The sequence below is a fragment of the Ammospiza nelsoni genome, chromosome 2, assembly GCF_027579445.1.
Source record: "Ammospiza nelsoni isolate bAmmNel1 chromosome 2, bAmmNel1.pri, whole genome shotgun sequence".
Classification (NCBI taxonomy): domain Eukaryota; kingdom Metazoa; phylum Chordata; class Aves; order Passeriformes; family Passerellidae; genus Ammospiza; species Ammospiza nelsoni.
In genome coordinates this window covers 109,330,679-109,344,973 of record NC_080634.1, presented here as the reverse complement: position 1 = coordinate 109,344,973, position 14,295 = coordinate 109,330,679, and the positions used below count along the sequence as shown (strand labels likewise).

General features: G+C 34.3%; 1 protein-coding gene across 2 annotated transcripts in view; it reads left to right on the top strand.

Moving 5' to 3' along the window:
• The window catches only part of DMD (dystrophin), a 1,160,174-nt gene that overhangs the window by 785,987 nt on the left and 359,892 nt on the right, over positions 1–14,295 (top strand). For both annotated transcript variants that reach the window (XM_059491405.1, XM_059491401.1), the window contains exon 48: positions 6,905–7,069. In XM_059491405.1, coding sequence (XP_059347388.1) covers positions 6,905–7,069 — 165 coding nt within the window. The remainder of the gene's footprint in view (positions 1–6,904; positions 7,070–14,295) is intronic.

The window sequence follows — 14,295 nt, the reverse complement described above, 5'->3', positions numbered from 1 at the left end:
GGGGTCTTTGATGGTTTATGACACGTCCTCAGCTGCCTCTCACATGAATGTCCCATGTATGTGGCCTTCTTGGAGTCCATCTTCTCTTACAACTGAGCCAGTTTGTGTGAGAGAAGATGGAGTCTTGTCACACAACCAAAAACTTTCATCCTCCCATCCCAAACCGATCCAGACCTGATTCTCAGCACAACTGCTGAGTTTGGCATTCTTTGTGGATATATTCTTCTCCTCCCAGCCTTGTTTACCTCTCCCTAGACCTGAGATAATAGGACAATAGTATCACCTTTATTTTACCTCAAGCTCCCATCAGGTGGCTTAGCTCACAGTCCAGTTCCCATCAGGAAGCACATTCACATGGGGAGTGGGTTTTGGTGGTCGCAGTTTCTTTATACAATTTTGCCATAATGGGCAAAATCCTAAATTTAAGTCTTTAACCACTACTGTCTCTCCCAGAACTGTGTGTAGCCTGAGGGATATATATGGTACTTTCTGCTGTAAACCAGGGAAAGGACTTTTAGGGCATATTGCATTTATTTTAAAATAATTTTTCTGTCAGAATATCCTTCATTAAGAATTACTGAAAGAGCTAGACTCTAAAGCCTTTGTGGCTGCTTTTGGATTTCAGGAACTGAATAAGAAAAAAAGATAAAGAAAATATATTCCTGGACTAGATTATTTAGCAGAGATTTAAGGTAGAGGGACTTGTGCTCAAAAATGCCCTTGACAAAGGAGAATTGTTGAGAGTGGAGAGCAGAATGAATGACAATTAGTTACAAGTATTACATATAAAAATAAAGATATTCAGAAGACTGTGATATATGTGATCATATTACCATAGAAGGAAAACAAATCAAGTCTTTGAGGTGGGGGAGTATGTTTGGTTGCTTCTTAAAAATCTAGACAGCCAGATGAAGCAGAAAATTGTTTGGGGCATTTTTTCTTTGGACTGCTTTAGTTTTCTGCATTCATGGGAAAAAAAAGATTTTTTTAATAAAAATGAAAGTTGAGAATATTACAAATATTCCATTGAGAAGATTTTGAAAAAAACAAGACCAAATAAACACTTGCCAAGGTCAAGTCCTGGGAGCCTTGCAAGGCAACATGAAACGTAGATAAAAAGCAAATAAAACTCCTCTATATGTAGCAAATAAAATCTTCTATACATATTTTTAGTAGCCTGCTTTAATCTTCCCCTAATAATAAAATCTTTACTCCAACTTTGTCAGAGACACTATGGCTGATAAATATTCATGAGTTTAAAGGAATTACATGGATTTTGTTTTAAAGTCAATATTGAGTTTGCTAATGCAAATGGCTCAGTTAATTAACTAAATGGCATCCTAAACTGAACTTATATGAAACTCTTTTGTACACTGATTGTTTTTCATGAAGAAATGATGCATATAAATCAACTTTTCCTTCTTCCATTTTAAATCGTCCTTTAGTACATGCTCTAGATATGGTGATTTTGAGCAGATCAAACTTTCTGAACAGTGGCTGTAAGAATTTCTGTTTCATGTAATCATCTTACAAGTGCTATGGAAGTGTCAGTTATGATTTATCAATAAATCTGAATTGAAGTTGGCATTTAATAGTTGTTATGACTTCAGTTATTTCTTTATTATTCAAGTCCTCCCTTGGGTGATATCAAACTGCTTTCAGTCCAGTTATGCTCTGGGCTGATTGCAGTGTAGTCAGTCACTGTCACTTCTTTTCCTAATATTTGCATTTTTTTCAGAAATGGAATGGTTAAGAGGAAACTGCTGCTTGATTTTCATTTAGTAAGCAAAGAAATTCATACAGAAAGCTTCCTCAGTTCTTCATACAGAATACTTCATTTTTCTTTATGCAAACAATTCTGATTTTTTTAAAACATGACACTGTCAGCTATCCTATATTTGAAGCCTATTTTCATGTAGTGCTTTGTATATCTAAGTGATCCTCCCAAGGGGGCCATACAAAAATAACAATTTTGAAAGTCTTCACAGATATCCCACCACATACTTTTGCTCCTGTTTATTGCAACTACCCATATCAGGATAGCTAAATTTTAATCCACTCAGAATCCTCAAAATAAGGTCTGTTTATAAGTGCTGTCCTCTTTGAGTTTGGTGAGGTAGATAGCAAGAAAAAGAGGTACTTTAGTATTGGAGGAAGAAACTGACATATTTTCACTGCTGTTAAAATTATGGGATTTGGGATTTCTTTGCTCTCCACTTACCACTAAGAAATTCTTCATATTATTTTTGGAAAAATTACATGTTGGAGAGATGCATGTCCTCATCTGTATTCTCAAATATCCAGGTAATAACTGCATTATTTTCTCTTTAATAATTTCAGGTAAACAGGGAGAGAGGTTGATTTGTGAGAGAGAAGTGATGTTTGAAATCAGGCATCAGTCACTTGAAATATAATAAGTACAAGTCATTTCAGTGGCTTTCCTTACTTTTATTTATAATGACGCCTAACTAGTAATATGTCATCAAGTTAATTAATTTGCAATAGCATTTCTGGCTTTTGCAAAACTACTCTCCAATATTTGATATTCCTTACTTACTGTCTCTACCTAATTAGTTTCAACTTTTTCATTTTGAGCATTGTTCTTGAGTTAAAAGATTGAGCTGTAACTCTACAGCCATTATTTTAATTGATACTGCATTAATTGAATCTACTTTCTGGATATTCATAAGAATTAAACACAATAGGCAAACAGACTATTATTTTACATCAGGTGACATACTTTATAAAAAATTATTCCTCCCTTTATACCTGTTATCATAAGAACTGATTTTCCTTTGCATCTGCAGAGCTCTAATCCTTCTCAGTGCATGCACACAACTCTGTGCAAACTGAAAAATAACAATATGAAGCTCAAATGAGAAATAGCAGTGGAAAATTGGAACAAGGGAAATGATCAAGGTGATATAAACTGCCAATATGAGCTTAGGTAAGGTTTGGCACCAAAGTAATCAGATTGGGGTAGGGGCAGAATCAACATAGTACTGTGTTGTTTAGGCTACTTGTGGGGTAAAATCACGCAAGAGATCAGGTTCAGATGGAACAGAAGCAAACAATGCAAGTAATTTTAAAATTCATAAGGAGAAGAAATTAAAATACTTAGATGAAGACCTATGTTTTGAAAGTATGCAATTGTTCAAATGTCAGATATCCTCATGTTTTAAGAGATTTTTTTGTGCTGACAGTTTTTTTGTGGTTTTTTTTTTTTTTTTTTTGGTGTTTGCGTGTTTTAAAGAAATGAGCAAAATTTAGAATAAGTAATATTTAATATGTGGGAAATGGTCTGATAGTTTCAGATTAGAATAAAATTGAATATTGTGAAGACCAGTATCAGTTGGTAAAATTAAGCTCTTCTGCTGTTTCGCCATTTAGAGCTTAAATCTTTCCCATTATTCTGTCACTAAGCTTCCAATTAATCTTACTTGATTAGCACTTGAACTAAAGTACAAAATTTTAGATGTATCACATGCTTTGAGATTAATGTTTTGACACTTAACATTGAAATTATATTGTCCTTTGATGTTGAACTCAGATTTGTTTTCTTTGAAAGTATAATTCATGTTTTTGGTGTTTCCACTTGCAAATTTATTTCACATCTTTGGTTGCAAACCAAGGGGTATTGTCAATGTCCATCTGTTGTGAAATAAGGCAAAGTTGAAAATGTTTGGTTTGTATGAAAGGGATAACCCAGATTTTTAGAAAAATGTTCCAACTGAAGTTAGTTTTATTCAATTCATTTTTTTATTTGCACCCTGTCTTCCTTGCCAGTCTGTAGCACTGCTTCATCAGGCCTGTGTCCATCCTAGGCAGACCCTGGGGAAAGCATTTCATGTTTGCCCTGTTTTCACTCTGCTGCTGGTTTTGACTTATGGCCACTGTTCCTATTGGTTGTCACTCTCAGAAAAGAACTTCAGCCACCATCTGATAAAACTTGGCAGTCTTTCTTAAATAGGAGGGAAAGACATGAGATACCAAAGGGAATGAAAGTAAATAAACACTGGAATGTTACCCCAAGACAACAAGTGAATAAAAGGAGGATGGGGCCCAAAGCAAAAACATAAAAGAGAGTATTGAAGTGGGACACTAACTGCTGCTCATTGCTCCCTGGAGGCATCCAAGAACTTCTACCAACTCATTCAGAAAGCCCAGAAACAACAGCTGTGGGACTGTTGTGGCTCCCACCAGGACTGGAATCCCACCTCAGGGGTGCATCTCCTGGAGCTGTGAAGAGCAGGCTGGAAGGACTGTGAGTAAAACAGTAGGGAAGATTCTGGAGGGCCCCTCTCCACACGTACTCCTCTGCCACAGGAAGGGCATAAATCTGAACAGCCAGTCATCATGTCCATGTCCAGTACTCCGTGGATGTTTTCCAATTTCTGCTTCTGGTGAGCTGCAGAATTAGCTCAGGAAACAAGCTGTCCCCCAGGAGACAGTCTGCAACAGTACCTTGGCTTGATAGGCAGACTTGTAATTACCTTAAACTCATCAGGCTCTAATTTGATTAGCCACCTTGACAGCTTTATGCCAGAGCTTACAAAAAACCCCAAAAAAACCACAATGAGCTGAGCTGGCAAATGAAATCCCTGATAACCAGAATCTAAGGCTCTGATTCCCACAAAATGGCATGTGAAACATTACTTAGGTTTTACAAGGAATTGCCTTGTTCTTTTTATCTCTGTGGTAAAGTTAGATGACACTACCATATATAATTAACTGATTTAATAGATTGCTTTATTTTTATATTAAAAATATTGCAATCCTATATTTGTGCTATAATTTTAGAACATACAAATTTGATACAATTTGTAAGAAGAGGCTGCATTTATTTAAATTACAGTTTACCTCTCATCCTAGGTGGGATAAATAAACAGTGGCTGAAGTACAGCTTGTCACCAAATCTTAATCATTCATCTTCTGCTGCTCTGGATGGATTATGCCTTAGTATATAATTGGTTACTTCCCCCTTTCTCTTCCTCTCCTCAAAACCTCTACAATTTTTTTTTCTCTCTCCTATATTACACCCAAAATACTTGATTAATGTTGATTGGAAGCAGATTAATTTAAATTTCAGATATTCAGAAGTTAGCTTGGATTTTTATCTGCCTATGACTACCTATTTTCTTTCAGTTGTATTTCTGTGGAACTTATTTACATTAATATTAAAGCTAGTAAGCATTAGAGATTAACATTCAAAAGTTGTAAGAAAGATGAAACCAATCTTGTATGAAATTAGGCCAAGGTCTGCATAAATTTTGAGTTAACACATAAGGGAAATTAATGCATTTTTAATTGTTTTCTTTCTTTTCTGGAGCCATTCCGGAAAAGCAGATTTTTAAATTATATATTATATATATAATAAATTCTATGAAAACATATTTTTTAATTGTATTTTAAAATATTAGAAAGATAGTAAAAGTAATTTGTTTCATGGATGTTCTTCATTGAATAGGATGTTAAGAGGTGTTTATAACGAACAATGGAGGCACTGTAATATATGGCAAACCAACTTCTTGAATTACAAATACCCCTTGCATACAGTCTAAAAAATCACATGCAGGGATTAGGTAGAGAAATTATTTTAGTACCTACAAATCAATATTCTCACAGAAAATTTTTAAAGAACCGTACATGTAATGAGACAGTTGTGCTCCTTGCATTCTCCCAGCAGCTGGTGGCTTGCCTTTGGTATCACTCATTGCTTACATGACTCTGAGCTTGGATTTATTGTTTTCTGAAAAATTTCAGGGATTAGAAGTACAGGGCACTAATACCTCTAGCCAGGCAATATGATAGTGGTACTACCATTAAAGCTGCTTAACTTTACAGGGAATGTATTTTATATTGTGTGTCACAGAAATATCATGTTTTGCCACTTTTAAGAGGGTTACTTTGGTAAAAATTATGCTTTAAAAAATGGATATGAGGAAACCTTACTTTTCATGATCTGGAAAACTAACCACATTTCTGGGCTGATTTTACTGATGAACCTCTATAGTTCTGGATCTGCCCATGCCCTATATTTGCTGCTTTGTTGTTTTTTGGGTTTTTTTGGAATGTACAGATGGTTTCTCCCCTAGGGTATGTTTGCTATGTTGCCCATGGTGTGGAGTTGTAACACCTCACCTCTCTAGCTGTCGAAAACAGCAAACCCACAACAGAAAGACAGCATGGAGCTTTGTTGTTGGCTCATTTATTGCCAGCCTGTTCCTACATTTACTCAAAGTGCTTCAGAGATGAATTTGAACTCTGCCATTCACTGATTCTTTATTTCTAATATTGTTGGCATAGAAGAATGTGCTTCGTTTAAAATCTGACTGCTTTGAATGCAAATCAGAAAACCAAGTTGCCTGATATGAATTGAGGATATATTTCAACATTATTTTTCTTCATTGTGTGCATCTGCTTATGCATCTATGGATCCAGTTGGTAACTCTAGACACCTCATAAGAAAACATGCTTATAAATATCTACATTTAAGAGGTCAAGAAAGGTTAGCTATAATTCGAGTGATCAATTTCATGTCTTTAATTTTTTTTCCTGATTAGAAATTGAGCTTTAAAACAATTACTATACTGAAACAACATTTTTTTTTACTAAAAACACTGAAAAGCCTGATGGTAAAGTTTGGTTTTTTAAACATTTTATTTTAAGTTTTTGTATGTGTGTGTGGTTTTTTGCTGGGATTTTTAGGACAGACTGTGTTTTAACTGAATTTCAAGATATCTGCTATAATAATTTGATTGTTAGGTCTACCTTCTCTTTCTCTTCTTCAAGTATATAAAATTTCTATTTTAACATTTTATATAAATGTATATATGTGTAGCATTAAATTGTTTTCTAGTTTGTGTTTTTTTCACTAAAAAAATGGCTTCTGGTATTTTTTCAGGTGTCCAAAGATCTTCCAGAAAAACAGAAAGAAATAGAGATTCTGCTAAAGGATTTTGTTGAACTTGATCAACAACTAAATCAGGTGATATTGTGGGTAACACCTGTCAAGAACCAGCTAGAGCTTTACAACAAAGTGGGTCAGCCAGGAGCCTTTGATATTAAGGTAAATTTTCCTCCAATTAAAAAAAGCATTGGAGTACTTAATGGTCAAAAATTCAGTTGCAACATCAGGTATATAGTGTTTATTAATGATGTAACTTTGAGGCAGAAGTCAGCAATAGTTCCCAGAAGTTCAAAGCTCTATGAATTAAGGAAACATTTTATTCTTTTCTGTTGAATGGTCTCTAGTGAGAGGGCTGATTAGAACTAATGGTTCCAAGATGATATACGAGTATAACCTATTATTTTTGCCATATTATATACATGAAAAAATAGCCCCAAAAGTCGCATCAAATTTTAATATAAAGTGAACTAAAATTCATTACAGCAGTGTTGAACCATTAAAGCTATTTCATTAAATCTATTATGACTATATTAAAATCAGAACATTTAGGACCATAATGCAATTCTGATATTGCAAGGAAATATATTTAACTGCACAGATAACACTCCAGAGTCAATAAAGGAGATTATCTAATAACTGTGAGAAAAATATTTGTAATCTGATCTTTGATATATATTTAAGTATAAAAAGTATGCCTGTGTACGGATTGACTGAGGCTAGAGGAATTAAGGGTGAAAAATACTGCCTAGAATCAACTGTCCTGCTGAGTGTACACTTAGATATTTTGGCCTTGCTCTTTATCTATGCATACATGGTCTTCAAATAAACTGAGGAAATATTTAAAGTACAATATATAAAGTACAATATATCATCAAAATCTCTGAGGTTATAGTTCATAGTAATTCAGCATCTTGTTCACATAGGTGAAGATTAAACAAAGAGCTTTGTTTTGTATCAATTTGATGGTGCAATTTTCAGTGTAAAATGAAGAAAAATATAAACATTGAAAATTTTCTTCTCTTTCAAGAAATGGAATAATACCTGCTCCTGAAGATGCATGGTTTTGCAGAGCATGTTTATTAAGTTTTCTTTAACTTAGTTTCTGCTAAGGAACTGGTTTAATGCCCAAACACATTTTAAGCCATGCAATCACATTATAAAAAACACTGAATCTCAAGTCCTGTTGCAGTCCTATAATTGACAGAATAAGTTCAGAAATAGCATTTGTTCCCTTTCTAAAGGATAAAATTAGTGTAGCTTTTTGCAAATGTCATTGTATGTTCTGAATGACTGATGGAATTTTGGTTTCAAGAAAACTCCTTATTTCATGTAGTTTAACAAAAATTTTTAGGTGATTCAAATATTTTTCTATTTGGTTCCTGTGTTTCTAGAATGATTCCACCATTGAATTTTTATATAAAATGAAAATAAAATAGGGCTAAATTTCTACAAAATACAGGACTATAGTTTTCCATACTTATTGTAAGTTAAATGTTCTGTTTGGCTCCTCCATCTTGTGGTGATGTGACTAGACTATTTCAGAAAACTGGTTTAAAGAACAGGAAAAATAATTAAAAATCTGTAGTCCTGAAATGGAGGGAGGAAATCATGTATGCCCTGAGAGGTGGGGTGGCAATGAAGAGTTCCAAAGAAACTCAAATATCCTTTCTCTCTCTTAGAGACTCCACCATATTTCCTTCACAGATAAATTTATATCACTTTCCTTTTTATCACTTTTTTTTTTCCTTTATATCACTTTTTTAGAGTGACCAGTTTTGGTTGTAGACAACTTAGCTGTGATTGTAAGAACTTTAAGGATTATAAGGACTACTACTATTACAAGGATTGTAATCATATGAAGTGTATTTGCTTCTTATCTGCATTTTATCCATGTGGATTGCTTTTAAAAGCCATAGATTTAACTTCTCTAAGATGTTAAATTAGGTTTATCCAGACTGTAGGTTTCTTTTGATAGAGAGACATTTTTACATTTAAGACACTTTATTAATTATCTCTGAAGGCAGATTATATCCTCAGAACCTTTTTTTAAGATTTAGCAGAGTAAGACCATTAATAACTACAAAACTCATTAAGAATGAGTAGATATAATTTAGGAAAGCAGCCTATTCTTGAGAGTGTTCAATATTACCCTCAACTTCAAACATGCACATAAAAATACATACATAAATTTCAACATTGTTGAAATGTTTATATTTATGTGTATTTTTAAATTTCTACTCTAATTGCAATTTAAATTAATTTAAATTGCTATGGCTATTGTGTACCTTTAAAAAAGTAAGGGTGTGTATGCTACCTATGGAAAGGATGTGTCTTTTGCTCTGGTATTCCCAGATGCTGTATAAATATTCAACGTTTATTCTACAACCATTTTAATGCCTTCACCAATATCCAAAGAACACTGAAGTCTCTCCTATAGGATTTCATAACTCCTTTTCTCAGAAACAAGAATGACACTTATGATCACCTAGTAGAATGAAAATCATAGTGATAATATTTTTAGAACAGAGACTGGATACAAAATTTTACAAATAATCTTTTTGGACATTCTAAAAGCTTGGAAGCTATGAAGCAGAAGTTTAAAACTGGCCATTGCACTTCTAAACATAGCACTGAAGTGGAAAAGACCAGGTTTATGTAATTCCTCAAGAAAACCAGACTATTTTGATATGGGATTTGATGTAGTGGCTTGCAAATTTTAACTTTAAATTAATTTAAGACATTTCATTTGTCTTCTATGAAATTTATGTCAATGTTCTTCACATTCTTACTAAGTCTGCAAGGTAAAGTTCTCCTTTCTCCTCAGCCATTAAGTCTTCTCCTGACTCTTCTGTTTTCTAAGTTGTTTTTTCAGAAAAAGAGTGCAAAAATTAACATGAGCAGGTATTAAGGATTGCAGGGTTAATAATTTCTAAAAGCCAGAAAATTGAGTGTTGGAAATTTTCTGACCTCAGAAGCAGGTTGAAATAAATGATAAGAACATATGGGGGTGGATAGGTAGAAGACAAAGAGGGCGTGGATATGTGTTTATTTTAAATGTCTGGCTGGTGTATCTTTAGCTTGTTAGCAATATTATGTTGAAGTAATATGCCTATTTTAAAGGAAGATTCTTGCATTTTAACTTATATTTAGCAAATTTCAATTACAGAAATTTTTGGTAGCTGAAATTCAAAATTGATACAAAAAGTGAATTGCATCTAAAATACCAATTATCAATATTCTGAAAGAATTTTCTAAAATACAGTGATTTATTTCTCTCAAACCCATAGCAACCTTTGCTTCAGACATGCAACTATAATCTGATAACTATCATTGAATTTTCTTCCTTATATCAAGGGGTATAATAAATGTAGGTCCTTATCAGATAATCTGATTTTACCTTTTAAACAATATTGATCTATATAATACATGCATAATGATTATATAATGGACAATGTCTGGGAATTTCACTTTCACAACTTACATTGATAACTTTTAATTTCTCTAAATTAATATCAGTTTAAAAGTTCATAGCTTTTTTTCCACATACCTGCAAAAATCAGCTATTTAAAAGAGATGAGAAGTCCCTTAAATTTGCTAAGAAGAAAAGTTAAATAAAATCTCCAACAGTGTTAGCCTTTAATGGTGGCACAAAAGTAATTCTATGAGAGTAAAAAGGGTGCAACCAAAGGCAAAATTATTACATGTTGTTACAGAGAACTTGACAAAGCAAGACTTTGAAGACACAATATATAATTGGGCTTGGCTACAGGTAGAGCAATTAAAATCCTTCCTATACCTCTTAAAAATACCTCTCTGTTAGTAATTATGAAGCACCCAGGACCATTTATTGGTCTAGATGTTGATTGGTGCAGCAGAGCTCGCATCCTTTCAGCGACAATCCCAACTCCCCCAAGAACAGAGTTGCATCCAAAGTTCCTGTTGCTGCACCTGTGGCTGGTGCTAATCCCTGCCCATGCCTGGGTATTGCCTCAGACCTTGCAGTTTGTCCCATGCTGGAAGCAAAGCTCACAATGCAATAGTGTGGGTAGTTATGCTGATTAACTTGAGCATATGCCCTCTCCCTTTTTAGTTCATTACTTCTGTCACCACATAAAAAATCAGGGAAGGATGAAAATTAGTTATACTAAAATAAAAATTGTTAAGATTTAATTATTGAGATGTCTCTACTCAAATTAAGGTGCAAACAGGATCATATGCTGAAGTCAAAAATACAGATTTTATTTAACTGTAAAATGTGAGGTAGAGAGATAGAATGAAATAGAAAAGAGAGGGGAGGGAGAGAGTGAGCAAGAGGAGGAGACAGATGAGTTGAGCAGAAGATAGCACCACCCATGGATCCAACAGTGTCCTGTTGGTCTTCCTTCACCATGGGCATCTTGATGGAACTTGGGGGCCCCAAGCACATTTAAAACTTTTCACTATTTAAAGACCCTTGCAACCAAAGGAATTAATGTTCGTTGGCCAAATAGTTCATGGTTCCAGATGCTTAATACCTGTTGTTTCCTACACTTCAATCCCAGGCTTAGTAAAAACATACGTAGACAGACAGCCTCTTTCCTACTTCACAGTAATGCAATTAGAAACCAGAAGAATTGAAGATGCAGACACAAAGAGGTTGGACAAGTCCAGCATGTTCCTTGGTCACCCATGTGGAGTAAGACCTTGTGGTGACCAAGGTACATAACAGGTCACTTCGTAGTCCTACAATCCCTGGAACATTCTCATTTGAGGTTTTGGACAACATCTTAGCTTCTAAAGTATGTACAAATGTCAGCTTTAAAAGCAGCAAAAAATGTTGAGAAAAATGTGAACATTATTAAATTGTAGAAACAAACTTTTTAGATATTCAGTCCCAGAAAGCATAATGTACTCTGCAACAGCATTTACTATAAAATATATCTCCTGCTGATTTTTTTTTTCCTTTCAGCTCATTCTGCTATCATAACTCTACACTTACCTCAAAGAATTACAGTATGGCTCAGTAAACTCTAATATATTTTATGCCATTATGATTTGTCTTCATAATTTTCTTGGCCAAAATTTAGAGGCTGTAGTGCCACAATTAGGACCCACACCCTCAGCTTTAATAACTCATTTCTCAATACGTAAGAAATGTATGTATTGAATAAGAGTAGAGAAAGGATTCTTCATTCTCAGGATGTAGAAAACCTCTGTACTAGTGTTTGCTTCCCTTATTATTTTCATCCTTAATTACAGTTTTTTTCTATAAACTGTCAACTATATATATTTTTTTTTTATTTAAGAAACTATCCAAATAAATCAACATTGAAGTGCATATTTGCAGGCTACAAATGTAAAGTATTAAGATAGATCTTTGTTCTTTTTGTTGAATATTTTTTCATCACATTGATGTGATCATTTCCAATAATAGCATAATATGTAGACTGCACCTGTGAAATACTCATGTATATGCATGGGGAGAGCATGAAATCTACATCTTTAAGAGTCTTGACTCCTCTGCTACTTGTGAGCACTGGAATGCTTCCAGGTTTGCAGTTTACCATCTTCTCATGCATGTAGAATATATTTCATAATGTGTCCTTTATAACTCCGGTTTCCCAAGCTTGACAGTATGTCTGTCTGGGTTTGTTCCTTGACCTGGGTTTACCCTGATTCAGATAGCTATTTTGCATGATTTAGTATTCATACTTCACAAACTTAGATGGTATCATCATGAATTTTCAATTTTACAAAATGGTGCCAAGGAAATAGTACAACAGTTGTTTACATTACAGGATGGAAAAAGATTGGAGTAGTTAACAGAACAGCTCTGTTTACAATACAGCTTCTGCCAGCATTGGTATCTAAGCTGTGGGTGTTGCAGCCACAGTCAGTGGATGGAGCCATGGCAGGAGAACCAAGGTCTTTCACCAAAGACCTGATGAAGCTCAGCTCTTACCATGTCATTGCTTTTTACATGCTGGTATTTTATTTTTTAATCAGTAGCTTCTCTCAATACTATTGACTGTGTAATGCCTTGATTTTCCTGTCGTTGCTTTCAATTTATGTTGATCAACATTATTTTTCTTAGCTACTTTTCTTCCTCAGTCAATAAAAAAATCCACAGCTAAAGATGTGCATTTTCTAACTCCTGCACATTCAAATACCATGGTTTTGCTGGTTTTATTGCCACAATCTTTATTCATATAAGTAAACCTGAGTCCTAGGAAGTGATGACTGCTTTTCAACTCTTAATGCAACCATATCCCCACAGTGTAAACCTGAGGCTCTGCAGGATAACATGGGTGATATGAAATACTGTCTGTCAGGGAAGGAATTTTGACATGAGGAAGTTTTATTTAGCATTTTCAGATCTGCCTGGTTCCTGACCCTAACAGCACTATCTCCCATTTTGTCTTACTTTTTGGGCTCTCTAAGGGTAGCCTTGCTTCTTTCAAGTCTGTGGCAATTTCATAGTATTTTGATATACATTTCCCAGGGTACTTTGGTGGTATTTTGGGCTAGAAATGTGTAGGATATCCATCTAACAGCAGGAGATAGCAGATTTAACAGCAGAGAAAGCTCTGTAGCAATTACTGAAGTATGGACATCCATGAACTTCTAATAGGATAGTCTCTAGCTTCCCTTTTAACCTAGACACCACTGACAAACATTTTGCCAGTTAGTTTTTTTTTTTTCTCCAAAAATATTAATATTAAAAAGAGCCTCTAAAACAAGCCCAAAAATATTGCTGGGCTATTGAGATATTATATGAAACATTTATACAGAAACATTTACAATTCCAGCATGCAGTATGGCAACCCTGCAGCTGACTTTGAACAGTCAACAATTTGTCATCTCTGAGATATGCATAGCAATTGTATAGTTGGTTCAGAGAAAGGTCAGAAGATACTACTCTGGTCATCCAGTCAGACCTGCTTTATAAAGTCATCTTTTCTGTTTTCTGCCTTATTTTCTGCTTGAACTGCAACACACCTCTCTCAAAAATAATAATTAAAAAATCCCAGATGAAACCAAGCCAGCCAAGACTGTTTCTAATTTCCACATATGAACAGTCAGCCGCATCTCCTGGTAAATTACTTCAATGGTTGAGTTAAAAACCTGTACATTTTTCCTCAGCTGAGCTTATTTAACTCCATCTTTTTGTCACTGATTTGTTTGACAAACTAGAGAGAGGCCCAATACTTTATTAATATACAGTAAAACTAAACCCTGTTTGTTCACCATCAGTACTGTTCAAATTCAGACAAGTAAGCAAATATGGAGTATCTAATTAGCATTAGTTCAAAAAACAAATATTGTAGTGGTCAAAGCAATTATTTTTTGGTCCCTAAAGAGTTATCTTTAATCACAAGCTTTTTTTGGCTAAGTCAGGTAATTAG